Genomic DNA, 15,514 nt, shown 5'->3' on the forward strand with positions numbered 1-15,514 from the left:
TGGAATATTATTCTGCCATGAAAAAAGAATGAAATCTGGCCATTTGCAACAATGTGGATGGATCTAGAAAGTATATTTCTAAACGAAATAAGCCAGTCAGGGAAAGACAAATACCATATGATTTCATTCACATGTAGAATTTAACAAAGAAAAAATTTAACAACAACAACAACAACAACAACAACAACAACAAAACAACAAAGGAAAAAAAGACAGACAAACCAAAAAACAGGCTCTTAACTATAGAGAACAGATGGTCACCAGCAGGGAGGTGGTCACCAGCGGGGGCTGGGGGGGGGGGGCACGGAATGAGTGAAACAGGTGAAAGGGATTAAGATAAGAGTACACTTTGGAGCACCTGGGTGGCTCAGTCGGTTAAGCGTCCAACTTTGGCTCAGGTCATGATCTCACGGTTTGTAAGTTCGAGCCCCACATCAGGCTCTGTGCCGACAGCTCAGAGCCTGGAGCCTGCTTCAGATCCTGTGTCTCCTTCTCTCTCTACCCCTCCTATGCTCACAATCTGTCTCTCTCTCCTCAAAAATAAATAAACATTAAAAAAAAATAAAAAAAAGATAAGAGTACACTTTTCTTGATTAGTACTGAGTAATATATGGAACTGGTGAATCACTACACTGTAGTGATTCACTACTGGATGGATTAGTCTATTAAGCATCTGACTCTTGGTTTTGGCTGAGGTCATGATCCCAGGGTCATAGGATTAAGCCCCACATCAGGCTCCTCACTGAACGTGGTGCCTGCTTAAGATATATACTCTCCCTCCCTCTCCACACCACCCTCTCCCCTGCCTCTTCTAGCTCCTGAGCTCTCTCCAAAAAAACAAAACAAAAAAAAAGTATAGCCATACCAAATGAAAGAAAACAAAACAACCAAAATATTGAAAAGGCACATAATTTCCATGCACACACAAACGATAAATAATCAAAACTCATGGCATATTTTGGTTAAGTTACTAAATGTCAAGTCACTTGTTAGGAGAAGAGAAATACATAGTCTGATACTGGCAAAGCTCAAAGCTGAATGCCTTGAAATCATCTCTGCAATGTTCTAGGGAAAAGCAATGGGGTCCTAGAATTCATTATACCTACCCAAGTCATATTTCAAGTATAAAGCAACAAACACTCTCAACATAAAAGTACTCAGGAAGTATAGCACCCATAAGCTCTTCTTGGAAGAAAAAACAAAATAGAACTACTTGCTGAAAAAGTCCAGTCATCTAAGTAAAATATAAATTGAAAGACACTGGATTTTTTTCAGTTTTGTTCAATGCTGCATACGTACTCAGCTTCTAAAATGCCACATGGCACTGAGTGGTGCTAAAAAATTCTCTAAGTGAATCCATAAACCAGGAAACAGATTAAAACAACAAAAGAATGCAAAAGCCACAGTAAAGGACCAGTGATAATCAATGAATCCTTTCTATTTAGAACTACAATTAAATAACTGTGGAAATTAGGATTACAGAACAGAATACAACTACTAATTTTAACAATATGAAAAATTGCCAATTCAGATTTCTGAGAACACGTTGATACAGGATCTACCTCCCTCGGAATTAACCCAGTGGAACTAAAAGTATTATGAATCGTAAGGAATAGTGGAGAAAAGTGTCAGAAACCCCATATTATGCTGGAATATGTACTTGGTGGCTGGGGGGGGGGGCGGTGCAGGAATGTCAAGTGTGGAGGCCAGTACCCTGAATAAGAACCCCCCGGTAGGGTTATAAGAAGACAAATTTTAAAAAGAACAGCTGTGGTTCAGCCTTGTAACTCTCCTCTTCGTTCCTGGGACACTCAATGCCTACCACTTCATAACAGGGATTGGCAGCAGTGCTGGTGCAAACAAATGTCCTCTAGAGTAACATCAGAGCATCACAGAAGCACTGTTTAAGAGGAGAGTCAAAAAAACACAGGCAGGAATGGACTAACCTTTGGCACTGATTTCCCAACCATTCTTAATCAAAACCTGCAGGGTTCGTAGATTTCCATCTAGAGAAAGTAGATCTTCTTCCAATGTTCTGTTCCTTGGGGAACTCAGTGTAAAGCTGTAATCTGAGGAGTTCTTGAAGGATACAAGGAGTGATATGATGGTGACATTTTTGATGCCTGAGGCCCTCTGACAAATTAAAGTCAGTTAAGATGGTATAAAATAGTCTACATATACAAACAATACCAAAGAATAAAATCCAAGTACACTGGCAAGTCAAGAAATATGATCAGACTAGATTTAAAAAAATCCAGCCATATGCTACTTATAAAATATATAGATAAAGCATAAGGACACAGTAAGGCTGAAAGCAAATGCAGAGAACTAGACCATATCAAGAAAATATTAGCTAAAAGAAAGGTGTAGTTATATTAACGTAAAACAACGTAGATTTAAGATGAGCATGCCTCACTGAGAATAGAGAATATATTGAGAATATATTGAAAAATTGACCAAGAAGGTAGAACAATTCTAAATATGTATGAGCCTAATGAAATGTCTCAAAATATATAAAACAGTACATATTAAACTAATAAAATACAGAAAGAAATTGACAAATCTGCTTTTAGGTAAGATGGAGCAACTGGTAGAAGACCAAACAACTCACTGAGATCCACCAGATAAACAAAATAAAATACAAAAGAGATCTGTTTAAAGACCCTGGAAAGCTGCTGAAGGAAGAAGGATTTACGATGCCAAGATTCTAGAGGGGTGAGAACCTGCCTGATGTAAAACGGTGTTCTGTGGCAGCTTTTCCCCTACCGGCCTTTACAGATGCTGGGTACAGGGCAACTAAGCTTCCAGCCTTTGTTTGCACAGTGGATACAGAGCTCTGATACAGAGCTTTTGTCCTAGGTTTTGAAAACACAAAACTGAAGACTCCAGGGGTCAATAAACTAGTGAGAAGGGAGGAGTAGAAGCTGAGGTGGTCAGTCTGAGGCTGCATGGGGTAGGAGGTTAAAAAGAAAAGCAGAAAGCCTCAAAAAAGTAGAGTGGAGTTTTCTGTAAGCTTCCAATGCTGAGAAAACAAGAAATTTAAGAAATGCTCCAAGGACTGGGCCCCAAGAACACACTGGTATCAATGTTGAAAGCTTTGAAAGACTACTCCCAAAAGTAGCCTCCTTTAAGGGCAACCAAAAGCTTCATCAAAACTGCAGCCTAGCTTCCACTCAGGTCAATCTCTAGTTGGTCTAAGATACTCAGTACCTAATTTCAATGGTAAGAGGGAAGGTTAAATCATTTCTGCAGGAAAGTACCATAATAATGAATATCTATATCTTTCATATACAGTGTCTAATAGCTCATAAAAAACCATTAAGACATGTCAGAAAAAATGACCATATATTTGAAAACAAAGAGAAAAGGTGATCACATATGACACTACAGGTAATCCAGATATAGGAATTAGCAGACAAAAAAACTCTATGATTAGTATTTTCCAAAAAATAGTGGAAACTGGATAAAATACATGAAAAGATGGGCCATTTCACCAGAGACCTGAAATCTGTAAAAAGAAAAACAAAAAGAAATTCTATAATTGAAAACATAATACTAGAAATTGTTACTAGGTGTTTTAATAGCTAATTTTTAAAAAAACTAAGTAAAAGATTACTAGAGCACAGAAAACAGATTACTACAAAACAGGCCATTCGCTACAAGACACTCAGGGGGAAGGACAGAGAAAAAGAGTAAGAATTCTAGGAGAATAAAAGCATAAGAAATATATGAGACATAGTCAAAAGCACTAAGTTACATGTAACTGGAATCCCAGAGGAGGAAAGAATCCAGCACAAAAAATATTTGAAGACAGCACAATAAAAAATTTACTACCCACGAAAAAGTAAAAATCTTAAAAGTAACCAGAGGGGGGAAAATGCATTATCTTGAAAAAAGTGGGGGGGGGGGGTTGGTTACTGAAAGCTGGTCTCTCCAAAGAAATTGATGTAAGTGATAGAAGTTAAAAGACAATTGCTTTAAAGTATCAAGAGACTATTAACTGTCCACCTAGAAATCTATAACCAATGAAAACAGCTTTTCAGAACGAAGATGATATAACTCCATAAAAAGCAAAACTGGGCAAAGATTTGAATAGATATTTCTCCAAAGAAACAGCCCCACATGTGTATGATTACTTGATTCATGACAAAGGCAAGCAGTGAAGAAAAGATGGTTTTTGCAATAAACTGTACTGGGTCAGCTGAATATCCATCAGGAAAACAAATCTTGACCCCCAAACCTCAAATCACACACAAAAATAAATTCCAAATGGGTAACAGATCCAAAACATGAAAGGTAAAAAACAGAAAAAAGCATAGGAAGAAAATCATCATGGCCTTGTGATAAGTAAATATTTCTTCAACATAACACAAACAGCATTAACCATAAAGGAAAAAAAGGAAGGCAAACTGGACAACATTAAAAGAAAAATGAAAAAGTGAAAAGGCAAGCCATGGTATGAGAGAAGTTACTTGTAATGTACATAATGAACAAAACGCTCACATCATATTATACACAGAATGTATACTAATTAATAAGAGAAATATAGTCAGGTAGCCCACTAGGGGGAAAAAATGAAGTAAACAATAAACATCTTTTCATAAAAAATATGAAAAAGTGATCAACTTCATCAAAAATCACAGAAACTTAAAATTAAAATGTTACTTTTGCTCACCTACCATAATAGCTAAAAGGAAAGGGATAAAAACTAGTATTGGTGAAGATTTAGAGCAGCTGAAACTTTCACACACCATTAGTGTAAATTATAAATCAGCACAATCACTTTAGAAAACTCTTGCTATTAGAGCTGATCACAGGTATACTCTGACTTAACCTGTACACCTCGGAATATACCCAAATGTTCATGTGTACCAAACACACACATAAGACTAATCAAAAGAGCACTCTTCATAATAGTCTCAAAATAGAAAACAACCCCAAAGTCCATTTACAATAGAAAAAATAAGAATATAGGTTGTGGTCTATCCACACAATGGAATATTATTTGTTAATGAAAATGTACCAAATATATCTACATGACATGCAACAGTAACATTAATTTCACAAACATGATGTTGCACAAAGGAACACATGCTGCTCACATAAACTCAACAAGCATAATAAATCTATGTGTCAGAAGTTAGGTTAGTGGGGCAGAGAGGTAATGACTTGGGGAGACATGACAAAGAGAGTTTCTGTGGTGGTGGTGGTGCACTGGGATATGCTGGCTACATGGCCATGTACTTTTTGCAATAATTCACTCAGCCACACTTAGGACTTGTGTTCTTTTCTTTACACTTTAATACAAAGTTTACTTGTTAAATAGAAGTGTATTACACCAAGAAGGACAAACACAAAGTTTCACCAGAAACTCCCAAATGGAAGTGAAGTGAATGAAAGCTTCCAAGTGGAAGTGAAGTGAAGCAGCTCTTTAAGTGCATGATAGTGTCACCACCGAGATTTTTCATTCACTGTTCTAAAGACTTGAAGTGTGATTTTATCTTACTAGCTCAAAAAATCCAATCATTAAAACCTGTATATGCTGTACCTCCTTCTGTACTGCTCCCTGAACTACCCCAACCAGAGGCTGGTGCTTCCTTCCATAAACTCTCCCATCACCTAAGCTTACCTTCTGTTTGCCATATAGTTAAATCTTTTGTGTTGCCTATATATTTTTAATGAGTTCCCAGTGCTTAACACAGTCTCTCCCAGAATCTGTAGGTATTCAAATGTGGATGAATAAATGACATAAATTCTCTTCTGCACAGAAACGTTTTTCCCATTTTAATGCGAGAATAATGGAACTTTTAACTCAGAATCCACAAATTCAAAATGATAAATTATGTCTATGCCTAATCAAATCTGAAAAATCAATTGCCCAACTACCTATTCTGTTTCTTTTCTGCATTCTTGGCCAAAATCATCTAAGAAAACATTCAGACACCCTTGCCCCATTTGGCAGCTTGGCAAGAAGATGACCTAGCAGGTAAATTCAACATATTAATAGGCTAACTGTAGTTGCTGAGTTATAGTGGCAGCCTCCATCTTTTAAACAAGATCATTTCCTTAATTAACAAATTCTTTACACTGTTACTTACATAATCCTAGCTCCCCTTTTCCTATTCGTCATATTCCTCTAAACATGTGGGGTCTTTTCCACTGGTAGATCCAGTGTACCTATGCTGAATTTAAACACGACTCTCTAAGGGATAAAGAGAGTCTAAGGAATGTTATGTGCTTTGCCAGTTTCTGCTTTTATGTTATTCCCTAATAAACATATTTTACATTTATATTGTGTGTGTTTCACACACAATATAAGGTGTAGAGATGTGCCTCATCTACAGGTCACAATCTTCAAGTTTATGAAGGGACATTTACTTGCAACCTTGCTTAGAACCATCCCCTTTGGAATGATGGAATGGTTATTTTATCAGTCTTCCCTATTTTATCAACCTTCATAAAGAATCATACTGCGTGAGCCTTACCCTTTAACTAAAGAATCTTCATTAGATGAAACAACGGTTCTCTTTAATTTGGTCTATAGGCAACTCTAATCACTTCCACTAACTTCTCTACTAGCAGCTCAGCTGAGTTTTGTCTACAATTATAACTGTATTACCAAGTGAATTACTACTCAGACTTTGCAGAACATGCCTTTAATACTGTTCTGTTCTTGGTAAGCTTCCAGAAACCAGCTTTTCTAGACATTTCCCCGAACAGGCAACCTTTCCAGAGACAGCATCTCTCCCTCCTGCATATGCTCTGAATACTAGTTCATTTACAATATTCTATGAAACCATTTTCCTTCTTTTTTCTAAACCAAGGGCTTGGCAACTTTTTCTTAAAGGCCAGAGACTAAAGATTGTAGGCCTATGGACCATGCGGTCTCCAGGGCCCCTACTCAATTATGTCGTTGTAATGTGAAAGCAGCCATAGACAATAGGTAAACAAATGCACATGGCAGTGTTCTAATGATTTATTTATCAAAACAGCCAACCAGACCATGGTCCATAGTTTGCAAATCCCTGCTCTAAACTCTTACAACTTCTGGTCTTCACTTCATATATCAGTATTATTATAATTATCCTGAATACTTGTAAGAGTTTATTGACATTGGTGCTGAAAATTAGGTTTGGTATGTTTTATCAATTAAAACTGAGATAAATACATAAAAGCTTTAGAAATGTTTGTGATGAGTTAGAAAAAGAATTTTATTTCTTGGTTAACCAGAAAATTTAACTGACCAAAACACATGCACTGATAACTACAGTTAACTTAGGTATTACCTAATTATGAAAATAGAGGTGATAATTTATAATAATGACCAATACATAAACAAATATATTATGATAAATCTACATAATTGACAGTAACAGTGGGACTACAGTGATCTTGCTTTTCTTCTTTTTCCCCTGTTTTCTATAATTAACATCTATGCTTTCTACAATAAGGAAAAAAAGTTTAAGACACATGACAAGCTAAAATGTTTATTAAAATTTTTTATTTAGTTTGGAAATAAAAATGTTTAGACTTGAAATTAAGTTTAAGAAAAATTCAAACCAATCTACCCTATGATCCTTTTTAAAAAATATTCACATCAATTAAATAAATAAGTTAAAATTTTCATTTACCTGTCGGTTCCTTTCATCCATTATGCGTGTGATTTGTATTTTCTTCCGCCCCATTTTCAGTCACCTTTCCTTCCTTATATTCCAAATATTTAATTCAAAATTAATTTTCTTCAATACCCTAATGCATCGTACACAGCTTCTATTATTTCAGCTTCTAGTCCAAGGGCTACAGCTGAAATTTTCTATAAGATCTAAAAGAAAACACAAATTAGAAAATTTAAGTTCTATAAGTTTGCAAATCATGAAAATGTTATACAAATTTCAAACCTGCTTCTATGCTGCACATGGGCAGCATTATTAGTTGAAATTCCTGGTTATATAAAATTGGTAATTAAGTTGAAGCTTTGTTAACTTTACACCTAAAATATCTCTTGAATCTTTTAGTGCCTCTAGCTCTGGCTGAAAAGAGTACAATTATAACCTTCGAGTTTTTCTCAATGCATATAATAATAGCAACAACAAGAGCCAATGCTTACTGGGATTTTTCTATGTGCCAGGCACTTTTCTAAGTACCTGCCATGTCTTAACTCATTCAATCCAAACTGGAATCTTCTTAGTTACAATTACCATCTCTATTGTATAAATAAGGATATTGAGGCACAGAGATGCTCAGTAATGTTTCTAAAGTCACACACAGTAAAGGGCAGAGCTTGGAATATGAACTCAGGGACTCTGGCTCCAAAACTTCTCTTTAACATTATAGAAAATCCCTGAAAGTTTCTGATGGCCTCCATGTCAAAGGATGATCTGGGTAGCCCCAATCTACCTTGACACACTATTCTTGCAAACTGTCCTAGCCACCACCAAAATTACTATCTGTCAACCCACAAAGGCACTATAAGATTTCATAATAATATCCACTTAAATGAAATACTGTTCCTTTAGCCATTTAATAAAATCCTCCTAATCAGTCAAGATTCATTTCCCCCTGATAGAGTAAACGATAGCACCTTACTTTGTGGGTATGTGTATGACAAATTCCAAGTCCATTTTCCTCTGAGACTATGAATCCTTCAAGAACAGGATTTTTTTATTCCATTTATCTCTGTAATTGAACGACTGGCAATGATATAATCTGTCATGTTCTGAATAATAGTTTTGTCAAAAACCTAATGTTTCCAAAACTTACATAATAAAATATTTACAAGGGCATGGAAGACAAATGCTAAAACATTCACAATAATAAATGCTCAGTGGAATTCTATTAAAGTATTTTTAATACTGTGCATGTATATCCATAAAACTTCAATAGTACTGCCCAGCAAATCCATGTTTGATTAAACCTGGCTTTTGCTCAAAAGCATGAGTTTTTCAATTCTTATCAGTACCATTATTACCACAAGCATGGCATTTCTTACATATCGTCCCTCATACTCATTTCTCCATTCACGTAAACACTGATTGAACATCTATTAACAAGTGATAACCTATTAATTGATCATGTACTTGCAAAAAAATGTACTTCCTGACACTGTACTAGGCACATAGGGTAAAATGGTCCAAAAAGGTGGGGGGGGGGGCATGATTTCTGATCTCACAGATTTCACAGTTTAGTAGGGGAAAACAGACATTAACCAAACTATATATAAATGAATCTGTACAAATCAAAATGAGGAAGTTCATTTATCTGACCTAAATTCACAAGTTAGGGAAGGCTTCCTTGAGAATGTGCCTCATACCCAAACCTGAGTATGAGAGTGTACACACTAGTCAGAGAGAATAGCATGTGCAAAAGCCCTGTGACAAGAGGAAGCAGAAAACAGAGAAACTGAAGGATGGCAAGTCACTGGTGGGAACCAATCAAACAAGCAGCTGTGCTGTAGAATGTTTTTGTTTTCTCAGGAGACCATAATATAAACCAATAAAAGTCAGCTTATTCAAATCATGTTCCCTAACAGATCAAGCTGCATCCAATTACCGTTACAAAAACTTGCAGTGTAGTAGGCAACATAAATACTCCTACATTTCAACACTAATGCCTATAAGGTATATGCAGCACTGCATTATCTGAGCATTTAGCTTTTGACAATGGTTGAGTAGGTTACTTCAAACCAACTTATTCTAAGAATGAGAAAAAAAGAAGAAAATTAATCTGTTTAAAATCACTGGAGAACTTTTAAGGCAGAATTGAAGGGTTGAGATCTGGAAGAAATAGGTTAAGACCACACTTCAGACTATATATCCCTCTAGTCATTTGCAGATTCTTAGAACATTGACAGAGAGGCTGAGAAGCTAAACAGAGGTTTCAAGAGATCTATGGGTGGGATACAAAAACAGATTTAGGGCCTACCAAGGAATAGCCCCAGTAAACACACCAGGATTCTGGAGGGATCCAAAGGACTATGCCCTCAGTATAAAGGTAAACTAGAAATAGACCAGGCCATACAAGGGCAGTATAGCTTCAGATCATCTCATTCACTGATTAGATTAAGGTGATCTGGGCTATGTAGTGTGATTAGCTTAGCCTCATGCCAGTTAAATCTTCTGAAAAGATGTTAGCAAAAGTAAATCTTACCAGGAAAAAAGATAGTATCATCTAGAAATTCAAATGATTTTATGATTTCTATATGTCTAAAAGTAAAAAAATAACCAGTTAAGACCTGACTGAAAACTAAGATTTTAAAATGGCAATACAATTAGACCCACAGTAGATCCAGATAATGGTGTTATGAGAAAAGAACTTTAAAATAAGTAAATGTGTTCAAAGAATTAAAAAAAAAAGAATATTACCATACAATGCTAAAAGCATAGAAAACATAGAACTGAAAAGCACAATACTGAAGACAAAAAATTTAAAAAATGATGAGTTTAACAACAGGTAGAATACAGCTGAAGAAAGAATCAATAATCCAGAAGATAGGAAAGAAGAAAACACCTACACTGAAGCCCAAAAGGGCATGAAAATGGGAAATACAGAAGTGTGAAAAAACAGTAAAACATGGATCCAAAATACATGTAATTAGTGTCCCAGAAGGAGAAGAAATATTTAAAGACATATAGTTAAAAACTTACCAATGACATCCAAGATCTACAAACACTCAAGCGAAACAAATACAAAGAAAACCACAACTGAGGCATATCAGAGAAAAAAAGGTGGGTGGAGGGAAAGAGAGACACACACAAAGAAAGATCAGCCACAGAGAGACCTTAAAAGTAGCCAAAAAAATAAAATAAAATAAAGATTAACTTTAAAAGCAATAGTAAGATTTACAGTTGACTTTTTCATGTAAGTAATGGAAGCCAAATACAGTGGAATGATATTCTCAAAGTGCCAGGAATGGGAGAAATCCCAAAGTAGAATTCTAGATCTGGCAAAAAATACTCTTCAGGGAAAAAAAAAAAAAAGGCAAAATACAGACATTATCAGTCAAACAGAAACAACAAATTTAACATCAGAAAACACTGAAGGGACTTCTTCAAGTACAAGGAAAAAAAGATCCCAGATACAGCTTGGATATTGCACCAAAAATTAAGTAAGTAAATACATACATACATACATACATACAATGAACAGGGTGAATATGTAACTCTAAATGAATAATAACTAAATAAAATAATACTTTGTAGAATTTTAAATATTACAATACACAAGAACAATAGCACATAATTGGGAAGGACAGTAAGCAAAGTTAAAAGTGTTCCAGAATCCTTTCATTTACTAGGAAACAGAAAACATACTTATTTACTTTTCAGACTTCAATAAATCAAAGATGCATGTGGTAATCTCTGGGGTAACCACTGCAAGAATAGTAAAAGTTCACTCAAGCTAACAAGCTAATAGAGGGGGGAAATGAATTAATAATCCAAATTGTATGTAAAAAAACAAAACCCAATTATATGATGATTATAGATGATTACCTCTTAAATAAATAAGGATATAGAAAGACTGAAAGTCAAAGCATGGAGAACAATATACTGTGTAGAACACAAATCAAAACAAAGTTTTGTGGCTATACTTTATCACAGTAGATTTTAATGCATAAAATAAATACATGGATAGAGATACAGTAGGACTTCATTACAATAAATGTTCAATTCACCAGAAAGCAATTTTAAACTTGAATGTACCTAATAACACTTAAAGTCAGGAATCTGTTCCTGAAAATCAGATATTCTACACAAAACCCTAACCAGGAGCTTATTTTCCAATATCTTAAATAGGAAAAATTATGTTACATGTAAATTCATAATCCCCAAGCATTTCTCTTTTAAAACTTACTGAAATAGAGAAAATGTCCATTTACTACAGTAATTATCATAGTTAGGGTGTAAAATACATGACTTCATATGCGATAGATAGCTTTCTCACTGGCTTTGTTTCCTTTGCCACAATTTAACACTGTCTCAACATTTTTGCGCTTTCTACAGATTTAAGCAAAATTAAGGGCCAAATATGAATAGCAATTAGAAACTTATTAAAGACAAACACATATGGCAGATAACAGTTCAAAGGCTTCTAATATTGTAACCTCTTTCTTACTGCCAGCAGCAACAGAGATGCACATTCCCTCTGTTGACAGCACATGCTTCAAAAATGGCTACATATGATTCTAATGTTCTACAAACTGCATTTGAAATTTCATTTTTGACTTTTCCCATATGTAAGTTTGTTAAAACACTGAATTATGCAGCTGTGAAAACATACTTTTTCTAAATAAACTTCAGCCAATATCAAGGAAACTAAGTGAAGTCCACAATTCTAGCAAGTTGATTTTAACACAGCTTTCTCAGTAACTGATGGAACAAGCACACCAAAACAAGGAACAGACCAGATGAAATAGAAACAGAAAAATATTTGAACTTTACAATTAACGACCTGACATATAGAACACTATCCCTAAAAAGAGCAGGAAATATATTCCTTTTAAGTGCAAAACAGATTTACCAAAAGTGAACCAAATCTGGATCATACACTGTTAACAAGTTTCAAAGGACAGACATGTTTTTTTGACCTCCAATGAACTAAGCTATGAATTGATAAAAATGTAATTTGAAAACACTTATATTGTGAAATGAAGCAGTCAACTTCCAAATAACCCCATGGGTCAAAGAAGAAATGAGTCAAAATTAGAAAATACTTTGAATGGAATGCTATTAAAATTACATCTTATCAGGGGCACCTGGGTGGCTCAGTTTGTTAAGCAGCCGACTTTGGCTCAAGTCATGATCTCGAAGTTCATGGGTTTGAGCCCTGCTCCGGGCTCTATGCTGACAGCTCAGAGCCAGGAGCCTACTTCGGATTCTGTGTCTCCTCTCTCTCTGCGCCTCTCCCACTCATGCTCTTTCTCTCAAAAATAAATAAACATTAAAAACAAAAAATTATTCTCTTAAAAAAATTACATCATATCAAAATTTAGGGGATGCATCTACAACCATGCATAAGAGGAAATTTGTACCTTTAGAATACATATATGGAAGAAAAGCCAAAAACCAGTGTTTTAATCAACAATCCAAAAGAGTTATGAAAAATGTACCAGGGGCGCCTAGGTGACTCAGTTAAGCGTCCAATTTCAGCTCAGGTCATGATCTCATGGATCTTGTGGGTTTGAGCCCCGCATCAGGCTCTGTGCTGACAGCTCAGAGCCTGGAGCCTGCTTTGGATTCTTGGTCTCCCTCTCTCTCTGCCTCTCTCCCACTCATGCTGTCTTTCTCTCAAAAATAAATAAACATTAAAAACAAAAAACTATTCTCTTAAAAAAATGACATCATATCAAAATTTAGGGGATGCAGCTACAACCATACATAAGAGGGAAATTTATAGCTTTAGAATACATATATGGAGGAAAAGCCAAAAACTAGTGTTTTAATCAACCATCCAAAAGAGTTACGAAAAGAACAAATTAAACTCCAAAACAGTACAAATGAAGAAATAAAAGAGCATAAAGTAATGAAACAGAAAACATACAACAGAGATCAACAAAACCAAAAGTTAGTTCTTTGGAGGGATCAATAAAACTGGTAAGTCCCTGGAAAAAGTAATAAAGGGAAAAAAAAGAAACTGAATACGTATCTGGGCCCAAAAGTCTTAGATTAAAAAATACGAACTTGTTTTTCCTAACATGTCCTATACTTATCACATGAAGATTAATGCAAATAACCAACAAAATCTGAGAGTAAATTATGCCAAACTAAACCGGCATATACAACTCTGTAACTACTACCTCTCATACTCCCAGCTCAAACACTCCTAATAACCTAATTATAACAATCTTTTGATCCCATTAGGTCCTACAATTTATTACGCCTCCCACCTTTTCAGTGTCCCTCGCCCAGTTTATGTCCCTCCTTATCCAGTTAAATTTTCATATACCCTTATTCCCACTCCCTTGGCTCCTGCTCTCCCTCCTCCCTCCACTCATTTCCTGGAAAAACTCACTCTTGACTACATGCTCCCATGTAAGCTGAATATGGCTGAGAATAAACCACCATGCTAACCATGATAATTAATCTGACTTTAAGTTTAGCAATTTTCCATTTCCCAATTTTCTGGTTATTTTATGCCATATTCTCTCTCCTCACAACTGCAACACTCATCACCCATCCTCACTTTCAGCTGATGACTCTGCTACCTATTCTACTGATGGAAAAAATAGTAACCAGAAGAGAAGCTCCTCAAATTCCTGCCATCATAACTATCAACCTATCGGCATCTATCCCATTATACATTGCCTTCCTTCCTATTTAGGTCATGGCTGCAGCAATTCCTCTTTTCTTTCCTTCAAAGTTAAAATTCTCATCTATACTGAAGCACTCTCACTGGCAAAAAAAATTAAGTAAAACAAAAGATGCTATTACTTCAGTTACCTAAAACAAAACAAAGAAAACAAAAAGTGTCTTGATTCCTGAAATTTAAAATACACTAACAGACAAATTCATCTTTGCAGATTCTGAGAAGGTTCGATTTCATAAAGATGTCAATTCTCCCCAAATTAATCTAGAGATTCAATGTAATCCTACTCAAAATGCCAGCAGGTTTTCTTTTATTATATGCAGAAACTAACATGATTATTCTAAAATTCACTTGCAAATACAAAAGTACAAAGAATAGTCAAAACTACCTTGAAGAATAAAGCTAAAAGACTTACACAGGGGCACCTAGGTGGCTCAATTGGTTAAGCGTCCGACTCTTGATTTAGGTTCAGGTCATGATCTCACAGTTCATGAGATCAAGCCCCACACATCAGGCTCTGAGCTAACAGCAAAGAGCCTGCTTGGGATTCTCGCTCTTCCACTCTCTCTCAAAATAAACAAACATTAAAAAAAAACCAACAGAAAGGCGAATAGTCATCTGTAACTGGTAAGGAGATTGAATTAGTATTAAAAAAAAAAACAAACAAAACAAAACTCTTGCCAAAGAAAAGTACTCGACTTAATGGTTTCACTGGGAGTTCTACCAAACATTTTAAAGAACTACCACCAACCTTTCTCAAACACTTCCCCAAAACTGAAGGGAACAGAACACATCCTAACTTATTCTGAGGTAAGCATTGCCCTGTATCAAAGCCACACAATGACACTAAAAGAAAACAATAGATTAATAGTCCTTTTGAACACTGATGCAAAAATACTGAAGAAAATACTAGCAAACCAAACTCAGTAGCATGTTAAAAGGATTATACACCATGACAAAGTGGGATTTATTCCTGGAATGCAAGGATGATTCAACATACTAAAATCAATGTGATAAACCACATTAAGAAAATGAAGAAAAACCCACATGACCATATAAATTGATATAAAAGAAGCATTTGCCAAAATACATTACTCCTCTGTGATAAAAACAATCAACTAGGAATTGAAGGAAACTATCTCAACATAATAAAAATCATATAGGAAAATACCACAGCTTACAGAATGTTCAAATGGCGAAAGATTGAAAGCTT

General features: G+C 35.3%; 1 protein-coding gene across 5 annotated transcripts in view; it reads right to left on the reverse strand.

The window, feature by feature from the left end:
- MEF2A (myocyte enhancer factor 2A) overlaps positions 1–15,514 on the reverse strand; it is a 164,521-nt gene that overhangs the window by 85,100 nt on the left and 63,907 nt on the right. For all 5 annotated transcript variants that reach the window (XR_006963389.1, XM_047086529.1, XM_047086528.1 and 2 more), the window contains one exon: positions 7,632–7,822. Coding sequence is in view for 4 of the 5 variants with exons in the window: in XM_047086529.1 (XP_046942485.1) it covers positions 7,632–7,685 (54 nt within the window). In the remaining variant the exon portion in view is untranslated. The remainder of the gene's footprint in view (positions 1–7,631; positions 7,823–15,514) is intronic.

This window comes from Lynx rufus, unplaced genomic scaffold (genome assembly GCF_022079265.1).
Source record: "Lynx rufus isolate CCGP_SWC_20201006 ecotype Redwood Valley unplaced genomic scaffold, mLynRuf1.p SCAF_21, whole genome shotgun sequence".
In the NCBI taxonomy this organism is placed as follows: domain Eukaryota; kingdom Metazoa; phylum Chordata; class Mammalia; order Carnivora; family Felidae; genus Lynx; species Lynx rufus.